At 41.4% G+C, this 19170-nt stretch overlaps 2 protein-coding genes across 3 annotated transcripts; both read left to right on the top strand.

Moving 5' to 3' along the window:
• The first annotated feature begins 1024 nt into the window (after positions 1-1024).
• Positions 1025-2170, top strand: apoc2 (apolipoprotein C-II). Of its 2 annotated transcripts, none has more exons than XM_084356448.1 (4): positions 1025-1070; positions 1292-1354; positions 1445-1601; positions 1695-2170. In XM_084356448.1, the coding sequence occupies exons 2-4, from the start codon at positions 1306-1308 to the stop codon at positions 1783-1785; spliced, it is 297 nt and encodes a 98-aa protein (XP_084212574.1). In that variant the 5' UTR covers positions 1025-1070; positions 1292-1305; the 3' UTR covers positions 1786-2170. The 2 variants fall into 2 exon arrangements, with proteins under 2 accessions (XP_084212574.1, XP_084212575.1); XM_084356449.1 differs by lacking the exon at positions 1025-1070 and adding an exon at positions 1169-1187.
• A 2945-nt stretch (positions 2171-5115) lies between these two features.
• LOC311259293 (trypsinogen-like protein 3) lies at positions 5116-9210 on the top strand. The gene is made up of 5 exons (XM_084356348.1): positions 5116-5167; positions 5262-5421; positions 6543-6805; positions 8657-8793; positions 8896-9210. The coding sequence occupies exons 1-5, from the start codon at positions 5128-5130 to the stop codon at positions 9097-9099; spliced, it is 804 nt and encodes a 267-aa protein (XP_084212474.1). The 5' UTR covers positions 5116-5127; the 3' UTR covers positions 9100-9210.
• Positions 9211-19170: the final 9960 nt, after the last annotated feature.

The following is a 19170-nucleotide window of genomic DNA, read 5'->3' as shown; positions in this document are numbered from 1 at the left end:
ATCGACTTCTTCTAATGAGGTTTAATGATTCTATCCTATTTTAGTCTGCATTGCTCTGATGGGATTTTTCGTGTTTTTGTCGCTTTTGTTCCTTTTACTTGTATATCTGAGCTTATTATGACCCATATTAATGTTTGCTGTGGTTTAGTACAATGTTGGTATACAGTCCAGTATATTTTGCACTGAAGGACTTGTTAATGGGCAATGCTGTTTTTCTCTTCTCAACCCACCAAAACTGTCTGCACTTTGTACTGTCAGTTTCATATGACATCAAATCACACAAAGGAGGGAAAAAAAAAAAGTATTATTTTTCACCTGCAAATGCAAATCCTGTGCTAAAACCTGTTATTTCTCCATTGTTTGATTAAGAACCCAGAACAGAAGCAAGGAAGATGTTCTACTTCTCCTAACAAACAAAAAAAGCAATAACCTCAAGTAAACTTTCATAAACAAATAGCTGGAATTCTTTTTACTGTGGCTCAATAAATCGGATCCTGCTGGACGAAATATTTCATAACCCGAACCAGCTGGATGACGTGTTCAACTCCAGATAAGTCACTCCAGACTTAGGACTATTGTAAGGTGACACGAACGCATCACCACCATTATGCAAGTTACCTCCTTACAGAGGTTGTTAGCAGGGCAAGGTGTAAGAGTGTGCTGCATCAATGAACTGCTAACCTAATCAATTGAAAATAATTGATTTTGGTGTACTCAAAAGTTAGCGTCACACAAATAGTGGAAAATATCAACGTGAGGCGCCCTTCAGCCTCTGACATCTAATCAGACTAAATCCCTCAGTGGCTTTTGATTACATTTAAAGCCCCTTTTGACGCTTTATTCACATCCTCCTGTTTACAGAGATAGCCATAATGTGTTTTTTATCAAAACACAATGTCACACATACTCACACAAACACGCAACAGGCGACAGCACTGGTTTATCTACCACACAGTGCACTTTGGCTCTGGGAGCGACAAGTCAACACATCGCTCCTATATAAACAGGTCGGGCCAGTGGTGCCTCTTACTCTGTTTTCTTCACCTCAGTCATTTCTGGAGAGGAATACAGTAAGTACTGACACTTTAACTTCAAAGACTGATAGTCTTAGAAATGCATGAATGTTAGACGTGAGAACATTTGAAAGATTTTGAGAGAAAAGCTTTTTGTCTCCAGCAGAATTGGAAGTAAGTTTCAAGTGAGAATTTCATGCTGGAAGGGTAAAAATGTATGACAATGTCTCACCCTGGTGGATACAGCGAGGAAAGTTTTAAACCCTCTCTCCCCTCAGACACGAGTGACACCATGAATAAGCTGCTGGTCATTACTGTGCTGGTTGGACTCCTCGCTCTCAGTAAGTACATTTTTAGATCATTAGATGAAATCGGATCAGAAAAGGACACATTTTTCGATCGATTGACCCCTCTGACCTGTTTTCGTGCAGGCGCCGAAAGCTTTCGCATGCCGAGGCAGGTTGAGGAGGAGGAGGGGACCGTGTCCAAGATCACAGGCACCATAAGGTCCTACTACGACAGTGCGGTCAACACTGCCAGTGACTACATAGAAAGCATCAAGGGCCTGAAGCTGGAGGAGAAGGCAAAGTAAGAGATTTTAAATGATTTATTGAAGCAGTCAAAAAAAATAACTGTGTGGATTCATTTTTAAACTCGTCTCTCTCCGTGTGTCGTCCACAGGAATCTTTACACTGATACCGCTGAAGTGGCGAGCACCTACGCTGGCATCATGCAGGACCAGCTTTACCACATATTTTACTCCCAGCAATAAAGCAAACAACTGATTTCCAATTACCTTAGAACAAGAACTTTCACCCTCAGCATCTGACATTCTGAACTTATCACACCTCAGTCAAGCCTCAAAACCTTAAACAGCATCAGAAATATTGGACCCTGGTGTCATTTGTGGTAATTTTTTGGGCCCGTTCAACACAGGAACTGGACAGAGCAAACACCTCACCTCATCATGTACCAACATACTTCTCTGGGTGTTGGAATTGGAAAAGCCATGAAAATAATGCAAAAATGTACAATCTATCGCCACCTGCTGGTGTTTTCATTTCATCATAGCTGACTCCAACAGTACTCCCACCTCTGAATAATTTTGAATGTTTGTGTCATATCTTGAAATAAAATATTTATACAAAAGAAAGATGTCTGTGGCTCATAAATGAGGGTTTATTCGTAGTTAATTGTGCACATTCCTTCCGTCTCTTTGCGCAAGACCTGTGTTCCACTTTGATGCCGCTGATGCAAAGGATCGCATGTTTGCGTCTGGGTGAATCTGCGATGAGGCACCAGCCTCTTTATCAGCCGAGGCAGCACCAGAACAGAGGCTTCTGTTGCAATTAATAATGGATTAAAAGAAACAACATGTAAAAATGTGAGCGCAGAGACAGAGAGAGGGAGAGACAGAGCGACAGAGATGAATAAACAGCAAAGGCTGTGATGTTTGTTTTGTGGGTTCTGACAAGCAGTGATGCAAGGCTGTTGTGATTTTTAATTAATGCATAAATCTACAACATGCGGCTGCTGCTGCCGAAGCTACAAGCAACACAGACAGAAGAGATAAATTTGCTTTCAAGTCTCATTTTGTTCAGTTGCCACACAAGATCCATCTCCACCAAGACAGACACAGGACAGACTACACATTTGTATTTCAAGGACGATGGTAATCTAATACTTCTGTTGCTACGGGTTCTGAACAACTATGATGTAACTACGCAGACGAATAATTTAGATAGAATGTCACATGCAGATTCTTGTGTTTGAAGTCAGTTGGTATTTGTATCCCGACTCAGTTGAATTTGTCTCTCAACTGACAGCTGTGATCAGACCTTGGCTTTGACACCAATGGGATTTCATTTGTGGGCATCCGCAACTGATGCAAACTCTCTACATCACACCGCAGGGAAGAGGACGCTCCGGCAGTCACAACTTACTGTGGCCAAGTCTTTGATCGGCTTTGATTGGGGTGCATTCACATCTTTATTCAGAGCTGTCCAACTACCTCGATTACAGACGTAACAACACATTTCCACACCTACAGTAGAAGCGATGGCACTGTAAAGTGATGTTGCATTCAAATGCTCCTGCGAGGTGATTACCTGACTTGTTATCAGGGCTAATACATAACTTTTCTATCTAATTCAGGTCATTCTACTTGAACAGTTACCTAATACTTAGAAAATACAGTTAGTTTCATTATTCTGAAACAAGATACCCTATGTATGAGTGCATACATTCAGTGGTTCTCGTAAGGTGTGAGAAAGGCGCTTGTATCATATTATTTTGCTAAAAATTGAGCTATCAAAATCTAGTTTGACTTACTTTTGACTTGTCTTTGTCATGTTTTCCCGTTGATGAGATCATTATGAATTACAAACGATGTTCAGTCAGTTCTGTTACGACTGTGACAAACGTTGAAGGCCTGTCATCGCTCCCTGTGAATTTATTTCTCCCGAGACAGACGATACTAATAGCAGACTAATTAAAGTTGCTGCTCTATGTCTCTCCTCCCATATTAAACAGATGTTTCCTGAGTGGCATATTTTCATTTCAGTGGGAAGAATCCAAAACAATCCAATTTTAAACAGCAAAAAAATTAACATCAATTCAGGGAACCAAACAGTAACACTTAATGAAGTACGAACTTCCATTACACAAGTACCTGCGTTACCTACCTAACTTACATAACCCCATGTCACCACTGACTTCTGGTTTCACACTGGACACAAACAGCGGTCTCCCGAATGAAAGTCCTGCGCTTGTTTAACCTGAACGTCCATTCCCCGCCTCGTCTCTGTACAGACTTTTCTCTCTTTATACTACTTCGCCTCACTTCCACAGCCCATCCAGCACACAGACTGACACGATAAAGACATGGCTGAACTTACTACAAGACTGAAGGACAGTTTTTACCACCTCTCAACTCATTAACCTAAATATTCAACATATCTGCATCCCTGCCCGTTTATTGTACCAGGACTGACACTTTTACAATTATATGACTGAATACAAATATACGTACATAAAATGTGTTTTTCTATCTCTTGTAGTCTTATATTTGTGAATATTATGGATGTTTTTGTGCCTAAATGTAGCTTTATTGTTTTAATTATAAGCTGTTTTATCTATTTTTTTATACTTCTTCTGGATCTTGCATTTTCAGATTCTATGGATGTTTTACTTTCATTTTACTTTAATGCATGGACCCAGGAAGACTTGTAACTGCTATGAAGAAGATGCATATGGGGATGAAGTAAAATAACAAAGTAGACCAAATTAACCTTTTAGAGAAAAGTGTCCACAAAACATATGATCATGTGAGAAATGAATCCGTTCACCTGCCCGAGTAACATAATTTGTATTTCAACCAATGAGTCTTGCCGCAAAATTGGAGCTCAGTTTTGAAAATGTAAAAGTCAGAAGTCATTATTTCTAACCGTTTCTACAGAGACTCAAAGGGAAAGAGAGTTATATTAGCAAATAGTCTGGTTTCCCAGAAGGGCACTCTGAGTTGTGCAATCCTTGATATTACGAGACAAGCCTTTTAAAATTGCATCATGGTAAAATATTAACTTTATAAACAGCAGCGGGTTTAATATCTCCACTCTTATCTCCTTTATTATTACTTCTCGCAGTGTTACCAAAGCTTTGTTCATTTATCTATGACGCCATTGTTCATTTTAGAGGGCACTTAGCACAAATCCACCATAAAAAATGGTTTTAATATAGCCCGCTGAGCCAAAAGAATCTGTGCACAGCAGATTTTTGCTCTCTGAAAAAACACAAACTCCACCAAAACACAAAAGCTGCAAATTGAATGTATTATGCCTGAACAAATCTCTCATACGCTGTAAACGAAGGACAGCTTTGTCTTCAGGAAAGGACTGAAGTGTGACTGTATACAAGGTGTGTCGCTCTAACTGGATGTTCTGTTAACTGGAGATGTTGAAAATGTCTCTGATAAGGTTATTACAAAGGTTGCTGCTCAACTGGAAATGATGCTGGATAGTAATAAAGCACTTCCTCCCACAGTCCTCTTAAAAACCCGACTAATCACAACAGCCATCACACACTATCAAATCTGCAGAAGAAACAGCACTACAACATGAATCTTCTCCTTCTGGTTATTGCTTTGGGGCTCGCAGGTAGATATTCACTATTACTATTGTGTCTAGAATAAAATAAATGAATGCGAGAATAGACATTTAGTTTCTCTTTGGTCTTGTTGCTGTGTTACAGGAGCGTCTCCCCTGTCTACAACTACCAAAACCCCCGACTACAAGGTGTGCCAGCCTCACTCCAGGCCCTGGCAGGTGCGTCTGCACGGTGGAGGAGTGACCTGCAGTGGAGCTCTCATTAACGAATGGTGGATAGTGACCTCCTTTGAATGTGCACCCAGGTAACTACGACCGACTGTGGCTGCTGATGTCGAGCGAAAGGCATCATTTTTAATGTCTTGTTTCATTTGTCTCGTCCCATTTAAAGTAAAAATTATGCATTTGTTTTTGTTTGGGCAGTGTTTTCATCCTAATAGCAGCATTACAGTTTATTTCACATCCAATGTCCCCAAAATATCGGCAGTACAATCGCATGTAAGCCTTGAAAACCCTGGCTGAGTTGCTTGATATGGTTGACTTTGCCAGAACTCCCCCATGTATTATTCAAGTCTAGCAACTTTTCGTACTTTAATTCAAGGGCTGCAGCCTTTGCGTGACCTTCAGTCTCCAGCTCCTCCAGTGTCTCGCTCAATTTTTCCTGACATAATCAAAAAGTTGAAAGTTTTTTATTTTTTTGTTGCCCCCACGAAAGTGATTCATGAATAAGTCGAACATCTTTGTCAGCTGTTTTTAACATTTTGTAGAAGTGCAAATGCCACGATGTTATGTCTAATATCTTATCATTATAATTGGAAGAGTCAATCAAGGGGTGTCGAGGTTTGTCTTAACTGCATAATAATGCTCTTCTTAGGTAAGAAAGTTTGCTGCAGGTTTGTCTTTGTTCCTCCACAAACTTTGAACTGGATTCTGATAAACAGCATGAACATGACAAAGTGCCCTCTAGGGTGCACTTTGCCATGTTCATGCTGTTTGTCAGAGTTTTGTCCACTGGAAGGGCACCCTAGATGGTGCTTTATTATGTTTTCTCCACTGGAAGGGCACCCTAGATGGCACTTTATTATGTTTTCTCCACTGGAAGGGCACCCTAGATGACGCTTTATTATGTTTTCTCCACTGAACGAGCACCTACAGGGCACTTTACCATGTTTTATCTTCCATAGGGGCATCCAAGAGGCCACTTTTGCCTCCAACATGGGCTAAACAAAAGTTTACTTTGTTTGACCATCATCATCTTCAACAAAAAAATTAAAGTTGTGTGTAATTGCTTTAATAAAACCACATTCAATAACCTGCTGTTCGTGTCTGATTAGGGCTTACTGTTCCTCGGTCATGGGCCTGCTTCTGCCTGAGGCCTGAAAGGTGCTTAATAAATCAGAGTCCTTCTTTCCCCTTGTCCTTGCAGACCCTACGAGGCCATTGCATCTCTTGGGGAGCATGACATTACTGTAGAGGAGGGCACAGAGCAGCACATCAATATTGACATCGTAATCCGTCACGGCCCGTACGACTCTACCCGCTCACCCTTTCACAGCCTCACCATGGTCCGTCTGGCCAAACCCGCCCGCTTCAACCAGTTCGTCCAGCCCATCCCTCTGCCCAGTCACTGCGCACAGCCTGGAGAGACCTGCTCGGTCAGCGGCTGGGGATCCACCATCCCAAATCAATGTAAGTGGACTCAAAGGTGCCACTGTGGCTTTTATACCTCGTTAACTTGTCAACACATTAGAATTTAGTATAATCGCAGCAAAGCCAGTTTCCATAATCTAGTCTAAAAGTATTCCCTGTCCTACAAGGCTTGAGATTCCCCATGAATATCTGATTGAACTGGAGCTTCTATTACAGTTTTACATTTAGTGGTTCTCATAAAAAGCCTTGTGTGTGCCTGGCAAACATATTTAATGCATTTTTTAGGGGGGGGGATGGCAATGCAGAATGCAGAATACACTCAAAATGTTCTTTGAGGAAAAGTACAAAAGTATTACCATCAAAATATATAAAAACTATAAGTACTGATTATGCAGAAATACCCCCTTCAGAGTAAAATATATTATATTATTGAATTATATATAGTGATGCATTATGTGTAAGGATCATTTTAATGTTGCAGCTGGCACAGGTGGAGCTGATTCAAATTATTATTAATGGGTAGCTTACAGCACTTTAAGATAATACATCATAATTTATTTGTTATTTATATATTTTTTTATTCATGATCTGAATCTGCAAAGTAATGTATATCAGAAAATTCTCAAGTGAGTTACAACTACCTTATATACTGTACTCAGGCCTCACTGTGGAGAGTTTCATACCGACTTTTTCCTTCAAACGAAAATGTTCCCATCAAAATTGGAGACAGTTAATTTTGTGGGTCATCTATTCAGCTCCATTGTATTAAGGACGGATTCTAAGAAGAGATGTTTCATTTAAATCCTTTATTAAAATGTGCTGTGAGCAGCAAATTAAATTCCATTAATCAAAGGTAATTTGGGTGAAGTCACTCGTTTAAATAGCCCGGAGCGAGAGAGGCTGCAGTGTATTTGAGGGGGAAAAAGTTAGTGTCCGTGAAGTATAAAGTCCCACATCAAAACAATACCCTCAATAATTATTATACATCACGTCATATACATAAATATATCATGTGTGTCCTTACTCACATGCTAATAGAACAAGTTACAATGATGTAAATACCTGCACAACAACAACCGATGAGAGAAGCATCCTGGAGCAGCTGACGGTGCTGCAAAGCAACCGTAAAAACTCTAACCCTTTTGTTTTGGACAGGATTATAAAACTGAAAAAACTCCTATCAGCTCCAGTGTGTCAAATTACTAGAAAACCCCATTATTTTTGTTTTACAGCACAAACAAGAACAATTTATTTTCAAGAACTACACAATTAAGTGGACTGAAAACCTTTGTTCACATTCAAGTGAAATAATGCAGTGCTATTGGCCTCTTTAAAACAAATGCTCATGGAGTGACAGCAGGGAACAAGTAGCACCACTTACTTTACACCGGGTAACAATTATCGAACATTCAGCCTTAATTAAGAGAAAGAAATACAAAATGTACTACTATTATTTGTACACCTTCACCGTGACTCAGGTGGATGCTGGATTCTGGTCAGCAGGTGGGTATGTACTTGTTAAAAAGATAATTAATATTCTGGCCGTCGCAGCTGCAACAAGGCATGAAAGTTCTGTTTTAATAATGGCTATAAATGGCTTTCTTTAATCAGAGGAGGTTTTCTAATTGGCTGTCAAAATGCCCGGTCGGTGATCAACGCTAATTAAAAAGAGGTAGGCCTTGAAAACAGTACTTACCCAAGGTTTAGACTTCACGCTCCACTGCGAGGAGTGGTAATGGGAAGTAATCCATAGACCTGCTGAGGGAAAGAATGAGAATGAGTGGCAGATTAATGAGTGATGGTAAAATATAGCGACAAAACGGTAGTAACATCACAGATGCTATTTGGATGATTCAGAGTAATAACCCACCTCCTCCCTCTTCAAAACAGATGAGCCTGATCAGCGCCTGAAGTGTATCACTGTGCCTGTTGTGGATGACCGAACCTGCATGAACACATTCCCTGGTTTCCTGCACTGGAGCATGTACATGATCTGCGCTGGTCAAGCAAACACAGATAACTGCCTGGTGAGCATGGTCACAACACAAATGAACTGTGTATCAGACTGCTGTATTTCTTGACCCTACATCTAACCTCTCATCTGTCTCTCCTTCCTCATCCTTCTACAGGATGATCGTGGCGGTGTGATGGTGTGCGATGGACAGCTGCAGGGTGTGCAGTGGTTCGCCTTTGGCTGCAGAAACCAAACTCATCCCAGCGTCCACTCTAAGCTGTGCCTGTACAATAACTGGATCAAGAGTGTGATGGACGCCTACAAACCCTTTACGTCTACAACTCCAAGGGCGACGACGAGGCTGCAGAGAGAGATTTAGTCACAGATTAAATGTAAGGGGTTGCTCATTCAGACAACTGAAGGTGAAGTGTGCCAGATTTAGGGGGATCTATTATAGGAATTTAATATTGTATACATAATTGTGTGTTATGTTTTCATGAGTGTATAACCACCTGAAAATAAAAGTTGTTGTACTTTTGTTACCTTAGAATGAGCCGTTTATATCTACAGAGGGAATTGGTCGTCTTCCACGGAGTCCGCCATGTTGCGGCGCCATGTTTCTACATTAGCCCAGAGCAGACAAACCAAACACCAGCCCTAGAGCGGACCTTTTGTTTTTAGCAGCTACAATGGTTTCTCCTATATACCTTTATAAGATACAGCACATTCAGTTGGTTGGAAATGAAAATACTTTCTCTTTTATTTTCCTTACTAAACAGAAAAATACTATGATACACCTTCTGAATTCAAGTTTCTCTCTTTTACTGAAATAAGACAAGCTTGGAATAATTCTTCAACAGGGCTAACTTGTAGTAAAACACACTTCATGCAAACTGGACATAAACTCAATAAAACTCACCCAGACAGTCTTGGAAATTAATCCTACCTGAGCCATGAGCTAATTAGTCAGTGACAGCTAGCTACAGCCAAGGAAAGCTAGCAAAGAGCATCAGTTGTCGTTACTTTGGCGATGTGCTGCCCCCTATGTTTTTGGAGCTACCTTCGAATACTGGCCATATTCTACGAATTACACATTTAAGGAAGACACAGCACTGTTGCATTTCATCAAAGTGATACTATAGGTGAGATTAATTGACTCGTGAACATTACGCAGCTGTCTCAAACACCAATCTCATGCTAAAAAAAAATGCAGCAAAAAAAGTAGATATAAACAACTGCAAAAATAAAATGTCATGTGTTTTGAGAAATCATGCTTTATTCATGACAGCCAGTCAGTACACCCTTTACTCCATGATCGCACCATTTTACTCATTGAGTACTCATTCTCGTTTGCCTGAGCAAACCATTAGGCTAATAGCTGCTGCTAATTAGCTCAGCTGTTTTTCACAGTACATCATACATTTCACACACGCTGCCGTGCATGCGACAGTGATGATGAATTGGACATCGACAGAGAATGTGTGATTTGTTGTAGCGATCACTACTTAAACCACTGAATCCGGCGAAGAGGTGGGTGAATATCAGGTTTGCATTCAGCAGGTGGCCAGAAACACATGTCCAAATAAATTAGAGTGTTTCTTCATTTACTTGATGTGTAAATTGGCAACTGTTTGCTAACACTTCTGCCATATCAATAGTGTCAGTGTTATGGTTATGGCTTGTTGTGCAGCTCTAAAGTTGCAAAAAATATATGCAGGTTTGATAGAAAATAATTGTAAAATGAAACTAATCTTTATATTTTACAAGCGTAGATTGCAAATTACAGATATTGGAAAAGCCAATTTAGAATGAAACACTTCATTTGAAATTAAATGGCTCTGGTAATGAGATGCACAACCTGACAAAGGGTGAGCAGCATTAATGTGAAGCACCACTAGATGGGGGTAAAGCCCAATAATAAAGAAACACATAGTGCCAAACAGAGAGGAGAGAGAGAGAGACAAACATCATGACAGCAGTGTGGACAGGTGACATGAATCTTAGATTCCTTGCGAGGTTTTGTGTGAACTCTGATCTGGGATCTGAGCGCTGCCGTGACACCAAAATGTTCGCAAAAATATGTTATAGCAATAAAAGCACGGATCTAATGTGACATTACCGAGACGCGCCGAGTACAAAGGAACTGGTGAACACATGGGACACACACACACACACACACACACACACACACACACATTGCATACATACACAAAATCAAATACACACATGTGCACACACACTTACATGAAAAGTGACTGACAGCTGTGTCCATAATCACCCAGGCAGCTGAACATAGGGGCCACTCCGCCATCTGTTCTCAGCATTTCTCTCCCGTTCCTCACCCCGTCCTCCCCCCTCTTCTACCACCTCAGCGGGAGACAGAAGGCAAACTGAGGGGCTGACTTTGGGAACCAGGATGTCACTTTAGAAAGCAGTGTGATATTAATTGGTGTGGTTTCAAGAGCTGCTACTTGTGTTTGTTTTCTCTCTCAGTTTGGAAAGTCATTGATTATAATTCTGGAGGATTTGACTGACACCAATTTAATCTAAAAGCTACCGTGTCAGTAATTTCCAGTGTTTGTCATAGATACAATGGATACTTCACTTTTTCTCTCAGGCAGGATACATAATAGAACAAGCCAGAAATCCTGTGGGACTTCTCTCCAAATACCTTCTTGGTCTCTTTGTATACTGTCTCCCAAATGATCTGTAGCTTGTTACAGCTAGTTATTTGGTCTACTTTCCATCACAGAAGGGCTTGGTTCCTGGTTTTGCAAGGCTGCTTTGGAGATCTCCCTAATAAATACCAACTGAACTCTCGGGTAATTGAAATGGGTTATCTCATGTGCTTCTGCAAACAGCACAGCCCATTTCTTCTCTGTAATTTCTAGCTGGGATTCAACCTCTCATTTCCTCTGCAAATAAAGTGAGTCAAAGCCATTCAGTGAGGTTAAACAGTGATATGTAGTAAAGTTGGTGGGAGGCGCCTGAGGTATAACAGACAACAGGACTAAGAGTCTATAGGCTAGAGGCTCTTTGAGGATGTAGGCACTGTGGTGTCCAGATGATGGCACTAGAAGAAAAGTTAGGGGATCCTTGAAGTTATCAGTTCATCCTGAGAGGAACATGATTCCACTGCACCTTTTGCTGCAAAATGTTAGGAATATCTGTCTGTCTGCTACCAATTTTTGGCCAACGGAGATGAGGTGCTGGTTCGGAGCCAGTGCCTACTCTGGAAACAGTTCTTTGCATTTCGACAGCCAAAGAAATAGAGTGGCACCAACACTTTGCTGGTCTGGAACAAAAAAACACTTTCATAACGGGCTGGAGGCAGGACCGAGGACCAACTAAAACTGTTCATGACTGCCATTTTGAAAAAACACAGCTGGTATAGTGTGTTCTGACTAATCCATGGGGGAAAAAAACAAAAGATTTTCACTTATTGAAGCAACAGTAATCCGAGGACTAGTCATGTTCGGATTGTAAAACCAAGAGCAACACCTGTAAAGAGTCAATGTAGTCCGCCATAGTTGTTCCTGACAATGCTGCTAAATTGGAGACGTATACAGTGACTGAATGATTTTACAGTGGCTCTCCTGCCTGTGGAAAAGCAAACCAGTGTTTAAAATGTCAACAGGTTGAACCAAACCAGCAATAGCACCAGCTGAGAACAAGCACTTCAGGGACGTCTGTCCCTGGAGTTTCTCAAGAACCATTCACCTGATCGATTTTACACTTGGCTGGTGTATTGCTGAGGACCCAAGGAAGTGCAGTGTCAAGTGTGAAGTGGTTTGGATCAGCGGTTCGTCAGAAAGCGGCAAGCAGCAATATAGGAGGTCAAGCAGTCGTCCTGTTCTGAATAGGCACATTTTGAACGTGCGCTGCACTAGTTTCAGGGGGGGAGAGTCAGGGGATCACCGAAGTCTGTAGGATTCATCCTCTTAGATCCACGAATGTCTGCACCAAATGTAATGGCAATCCATCCCATGGTTGTGTACAGCCTGGACCAAACCAGCTGACTGCCTGGTAATGTTTTCACTTTGAGTCTGTGTGTGTGTGCTATTCTGGCAAGATGTGGAACTAGCACAGAAGTGATTTTGTTTGTATTGTCTGTCAAAATCTGTGTCTGTGCACAGACGCTGGCGCAATAGCGTCACAACCGAGCAACATACTTTCACAGAACTCTACAAGTGCTGTTGTGATCAAAATGAAGGGTTGAGTTCGAAGATGGGTGTCATCCAAGCAAAGCCTGAACTAGGGAAGTAGGAGGTAGGAATGAGACCATTGCAGAAACACCTTTTCTCAGCTCCCACTCAGAATTTAATGGACCAACACAATGAAAAGTTATAAAGATAAGATGCCCTTGGTGGTCGGAGGAATGTTTATGCCGTGGAATAAATTCTAGACAGAAGTCTGACTCCCACTGAGTTACTCTTCCTTCTCTCCATTTCTGTTGTTTCTAGCCTTCAGACAAACATGCAGATAGACTGTGGTATCCTCTCTCTCAGCCCAGTTTGCTATAATACACTTACCTTTATTAATGGTTAACCATCGCTCCTTTCCTGCCTAATCTACTCCCTGCTTCTAACGTACTGTAAATTATTTCCCAATTTCTAAACGTCCTCCCTTCCTCCTCCCCTCTCTTCTGGCTTTCATAACTCAGGCATGCATGCACGTCCCACATTGAAAACAAATATCATCCTAAATAGCCCCAACGCCGTGGCATAAACTGATTAATGAGGGAATTAAAATGAACGATGATCCATAGGGGGAAATCTTTCTTCCTGGGGTGTTACAGTGCTTATCAGCGGTTGGTACAAAATCTGTAGAGTAAACGCGAGGCATCTCCCTCCCTTCTCCCATCGCCCTCCACCGCACAGTTTCCCTGGCAAACTGTCGCCATCACTCATCGCCGACTTACATTCCCAGCATTCCCCTGTGGCACCTGGCTCATAAGAGAGGAAAAGTGACAAACGCACACTCAAAAAGCCCATCCACAAACAGAGAGTGCACACCACACACCGCACACACTCATACTCACACTTATCCCTCCATATTTTTTCTTCCTAACAACTGACAGGTCTTTTCACAAAGATGTAAATTAATATGGGAGGCTGACTTACATTAGCACCAGGCTGTGTGGGAATATACTGTATGTGTGTGTGTGTGTGTGCCTCTGTTCACTAGGCTAATGGCTCATTGAGAACAGCACAGGCCAAGTCAATCATGCCGGATCTCTCCCCGTCGTCCCATTGAGACCTGTGGCTCATCAGGGGAGATAATTAGCCTGAAGAGCTTTAATGATACTAGCTTAATAGCTACAAGAGCACACTGAGAGGCAGCGGTGTGTACATGTGTGTATGTGTGCATGTATGTGTGGGATGCACTGTGTGCAAAGGTGTGGGATGAGACTCTGAGAGGCAGCGAGTGAGTGAATAAGAGATTAAAATCATGTTTTGTTAATACGTGTGTTTATGACAGTGTGTGTGTGTGCATGGATGGTGATAATGTGGAAGCTGATGGGATAATGAATACTGTGGCTAACAGCCTCCAACCCACAGACACACACACAGACACACACACACCATCCCTATCTTAGTTTTGCCCTGCTTTTCTCCCACTTCCTCCATCATAGTTAGCAGTACAGTGAGTTCCCTCGCACCCGCAGAATAATCCAACCATAACAGACACAAACACACACACACATCTCCGAGACCGTGTTTGTGTGTAGAGATCGAGGTGGGGGAGGCATTATGCATTCATATCGAAAATTGCCGTGCATTTAAATGAGAATATGCACTTTGGATGCAAGCTGTTTAGTAAATGCAGTTACAAAGTGCACTGCAGTCCCATGAGTGCATAAATTATAAGGGGGTGGACACAATAATGGGAACATTGAATGCTACACTCAATGAATCAGGACAAAAATGATGACAGAGCTACGCTGATCCTCGGACACAGCTTGAACATAACAATGAACATTACAATATAATAATTATTATATCCACAGGCAGTATTTTCCCATATAAACGTGAATGTTTTTCATCAATTCATACATAGATAGTTTATACACCCGAATAACTTCAGTATTCTATAAAGTAAAGCCAGTGCAACAGAACAGAGTATCAAGAGTGTACACATGCCCACAGCAGAGAGAATAAAGCAAAAGAAAAAACACAAACATAGCCCAAACTTTTTCCCTTGGAGGACCAAAACTGAAACAGAATAGTGGGCATCGAGCCCAAAAAGCACAGATTTTATCATTTTGTTAAGATACAAAATGGTACTAGGATCCCAAGTTTCCTCAATTGATTGACTATAAAGAGCAGGCTCTATTTGAACTCAAACCATGATATTCAAGAAGTTTTGTTGCCTAAACCGAACCAAACTAAGACAGAAAACTGAAAATAAAATGGTGAATAATAAGGGAAGTTCTACTGGCATTAATTATGATGTTGCAGGGACGACACCAACACGGCGATATCAGATAAACCACCTGACAAATCATTCAGTCATTGCTGTACTTAAGGTGCTTCAAATTAAAGTTTTGTTGCTGTTATTAAGCAAATATTATTGTATTGTTTCGTAATATATTATATTGTTTTTATTTGCTGCGTTTAAGGTGTTCTGTTAAGGCACATTCATTGTTTTTGGTGGGATCAGGTTGCACTATTGCACCACCAGATTGGGAAAAAAGAAACATTTCTTTTATAGCTTCAGGTAGCAGTTTACTTTTGTCAGTTCACACCTTGATTTTAGGGATTGAAGCAGGAATAAAGCCTTGAAAGTGTAGGTGCTTTTGTGCCACAAAGAGCCCCTCACAGAGAGGGGATAGAGAGAACACATACACTCAAAATCAAAATCAAGCTCCCTCCCTCAGCCACGAACATAAGAGCACAGACACACACGTGTGCATTTCAGTAATGGTTTTCTGAAAAAAGGGGCCACAGCTACAAAGAGGTAAGCCCCACAGGGAATCCATTTGCCTTTCCTTGCAATCATCATACACTTCTCTAAAAACACCATGGACCGGTGCCGTTGCCATGGATACATGCCGCTCCATCCCTCCCTCGTTCGCTGTCATTTTTTTCCCGTGTATCTTTCTTTCTCTGGAAGGTCTGCGCTCCCCATGAGTTGGTTAGCACTCACGCTACATACCTGAACATGTTGTTTCCTGCGTGTAAGTATGTCTTAAAGTGTTTGAGAAAATGTGTGTGTCTGTGTGTGAGGAATGCAGTAAGTAGGTTTCACCTGGGGCCACACTTTACTTCAGGGAGAGGGGAAAATTACACGCAATGATCACACACAAATATACACAGTGCGTAATGCTGTTTACAGCTGCTCACTGCTGTGAACGGGCAATGTGGAATGAGTCCTGTATGTTTTCTCAACACACACACAGGCGTTCACACACACATACACACACAAACAAGCAGAGAGAGATGTCCCATTGCTAACACCAGGTAAGCCTGATAAACCCCCCTGAGCTAAGCCGGGTCTTATTGATAGGTCTGTCACACAGGGGAGAGAAGTCGACTCATGTATCAGCGCAGACATGGAAACTCCCCGCCTGCAGGAAAATGTCATCCACAAAAATGTGAAAATGCCACAGACAGTGTTACTTTTCTGAGAGTTAACAAAAGGCATGTTGGGTGAACGGCTGGCTGATCAGAGTTTATTTCATCCCAGTGGTCCTGTTGTAGCGTAGAGTTTTCCGGCTTCACGCCTGAGAAGCATAAATAATACATCATATGGCGAGATTCTCTCTCTGAGCGTTTGATTTCTACAAATAACCCAACCTTTAAAAGTATAAAACTTTTTGGAGTTTGAAGAAAACATCCGTGATGGAATGTCCGTCTGTAATACGTTTTAAGATAAGTCATGGTTGTTTGTTTTTACAATAATGAAAAACATTTCAAACCATGATAAAGGTTAGTATTAAATTCAGCTTTTACCACCTCACAATGTCACAATTTGAAAAATAAGATGTGAGAGTGATTTTATCGCTTTACCAAAGCTGGTACCAAATAGGTTCAACAGGAGCAGCTGAAACTGCTCATAAAATTGATACAGTTTAACATAGTGACATTGAATTAAATTTTATATCTCCCCTTGTGTAAATGTGGTAGTAACTCTAATTTGTGTTTAAAAAAATTCACTCATGGTGTAACATTTGCTACTACACGCGAACTACAAAGCAATTTTTTCCAACTTTTACACTTTTTATGATTAACAAATGGACATCCTGAACAGGGTGATGGAGATGTGTCTTCTTGTTGTTGTCAAAAATACATTGAATAAAGTAAAAGTAAAAAGAAAATATATAATAGGCACGTACAACTAAAATCTTTATTCTAGTGGATCATTGGGACTTATCAGTGAGAGTGATGACATGCTGATAATTTGAGTGTTAAACATACACACCTGATGGATCTCTGTGGATTTTCTTTCTCTAATAATAACTGTGTCTGTGCAGCTATGTACACTGTCACCCTTATTAACCAACTTCTTCTTTTTCTATGTATTTTAAACAAACTGCTGCCACAAGGGTTAGTACATCATTTCCTGTGCAGCGACGGATTTCTACTTGGAAATGACCGGTTTTCCTTTGCCCCCTGAGGGCGAAAACAGCAATTCGAAAATATTTCATGAGCTGGGCATAGATTCAGTCAATACTGCGCTACATCTTTTGCCAATAGAGCAAATGTAGCAAAACTAACGATGATTTATAAGGGCATTGTCATGGATATTATTTCGAAATATATATTTTTACACTGAGCTCATTCAAGTGGAAACCCAGCTGGACAAATGTCCCTTGATGTGACCCCTGACCTCGTTCTTACTGTAGCATAACAGCTCACCTTTGAAACATAAAACCTAACCTCCGTTCTGACCCGTTGTGGCAAAGGTCGAGTTCACAAACGCGTGTCTTGGCAAAACTATTTTGCACCACGAAGCACAAACACACACATAACACACACATTTTGAGGGCGGGGAAGGCATGGGGAACACATGCAATTAGTGAGGAATGTTAGCCCCTCTTACTCCACCCATGCTGCCCCTTACCCTGCAGCGTGTGGTGCAGAAAAGAAGCACACCCTCACAGGACTCTTCATACAGTACAGGTCGTGACCAGAGAAGGAGAAATATTTCTTACAATTCTCCGAAAAGTAGAAAGTCAGGGCAGGTTTTTGCAGCTGTACAGGAGTCAAAGTTGTAGCCATTAAGTACAGGACGGAAATATATATATTGCACATTTATAGTGTGTGTATGGATATAGCTGGGTGGTAAGAGACATACACAGCCAGGCAGTGCAAGGAAGAGGGAGGAGAGTCTGGGGGTTTGGGAAGTAAATTATTTACACTAACATACAGTTACAGTAGTTGAGCATCTACAAAACATCTCACACAAAAACCCATCCCCTCTCTCTGCTCTCTTACACACACATACCTTTTTTCCTCCTCCAGTGTGTGTGAGGTTATGCAGAGCTATGTCCTCTGATCCAGCATCAAATAAAGTGGACAGGTCTGATAAGCTGATAAGGACGCAGCTAAGAGAAAGACCAGGGCGCCTTACTCACTCACACACACAAAGAGGCGACGCAGGAGAAGGAAAACCTTGACACAGGTAGAGACACACAGGCACAGCAGCTGTCAGCAACTAAACGCTGTGTCGTGTTTTCTATTACCGGACAGAGCAAGCTTGATAAGACCCCTCGGGCCCTGTAATAAACCGGGCTCTCTCATCACTAGATAGCTTGTAGGTTTTTCCATTAAGGCAAAGGAAGTAGGGAAGGTCACAAGAGTGAAAGAGAGGAATAAAATAGAAATTGAAGACAAAAGGGGAGATTGAAAATGGAAAAGAGAGTAAAAACGGGGGATAAAAGACCTCCTATGTGTGTGTCGCCCTTGTTGAACAAAACAAGCAATACACACAAAAGATCTTGTTTATCCCGACAGCAGGAGAGACAAGGGTGAATGTGTGAGCGACAGAAAAAAAGGAGGACAGGATTGGATATAATAGCAAAGCTCCATTAGTAAGTCAGTGGAGCATATGATAGTAATTATGAGGTGTACTCTTGGGATGCCCTAAGTCGCTCTCACTGTCACTGCTATTGCTGCTCCAACACGAGTGGGAAACAAACACATTTCACTGTGTGTGTGCGTATGCATAAATGTTTGTGTGATGGGAATTAAAAGTAGTGACTGGAGGACAGTGAGGGAGTTTTATAAGGTAGCATACTGAAGGATGTTGTAAACGCTCCCGCTGTTTTTCTTGGCCTTGTGTGTTTGGCCTAAGGCAGGTATGTGTGTGTGTGTGTGTGTGTGTGTGTGTGTATGTGTATGTGTGTGTGTGTGTCTTAAGGTATGTTTTCTACAGTGAGAGTTGGGCAACAAGGTCAAGTGCAAAAAATGCACAACCATTTTATCAAACATGCTCCGAGGTATGT

The sequence above is a fragment of the Pagrus pagrus genome, assembly GCF_965226575.1.
Source record: "Pagrus pagrus genome assembly, chromosome: 7".
Classification (NCBI taxonomy): domain Eukaryota; kingdom Metazoa; phylum Chordata; class Actinopteri; order Spariformes; family Sparidae; genus Pagrus; species Pagrus pagrus.
Note: the sequence above shows the minus strand (reverse complement) of the source record. Positions and strands in the feature narration are given on the sequence as shown.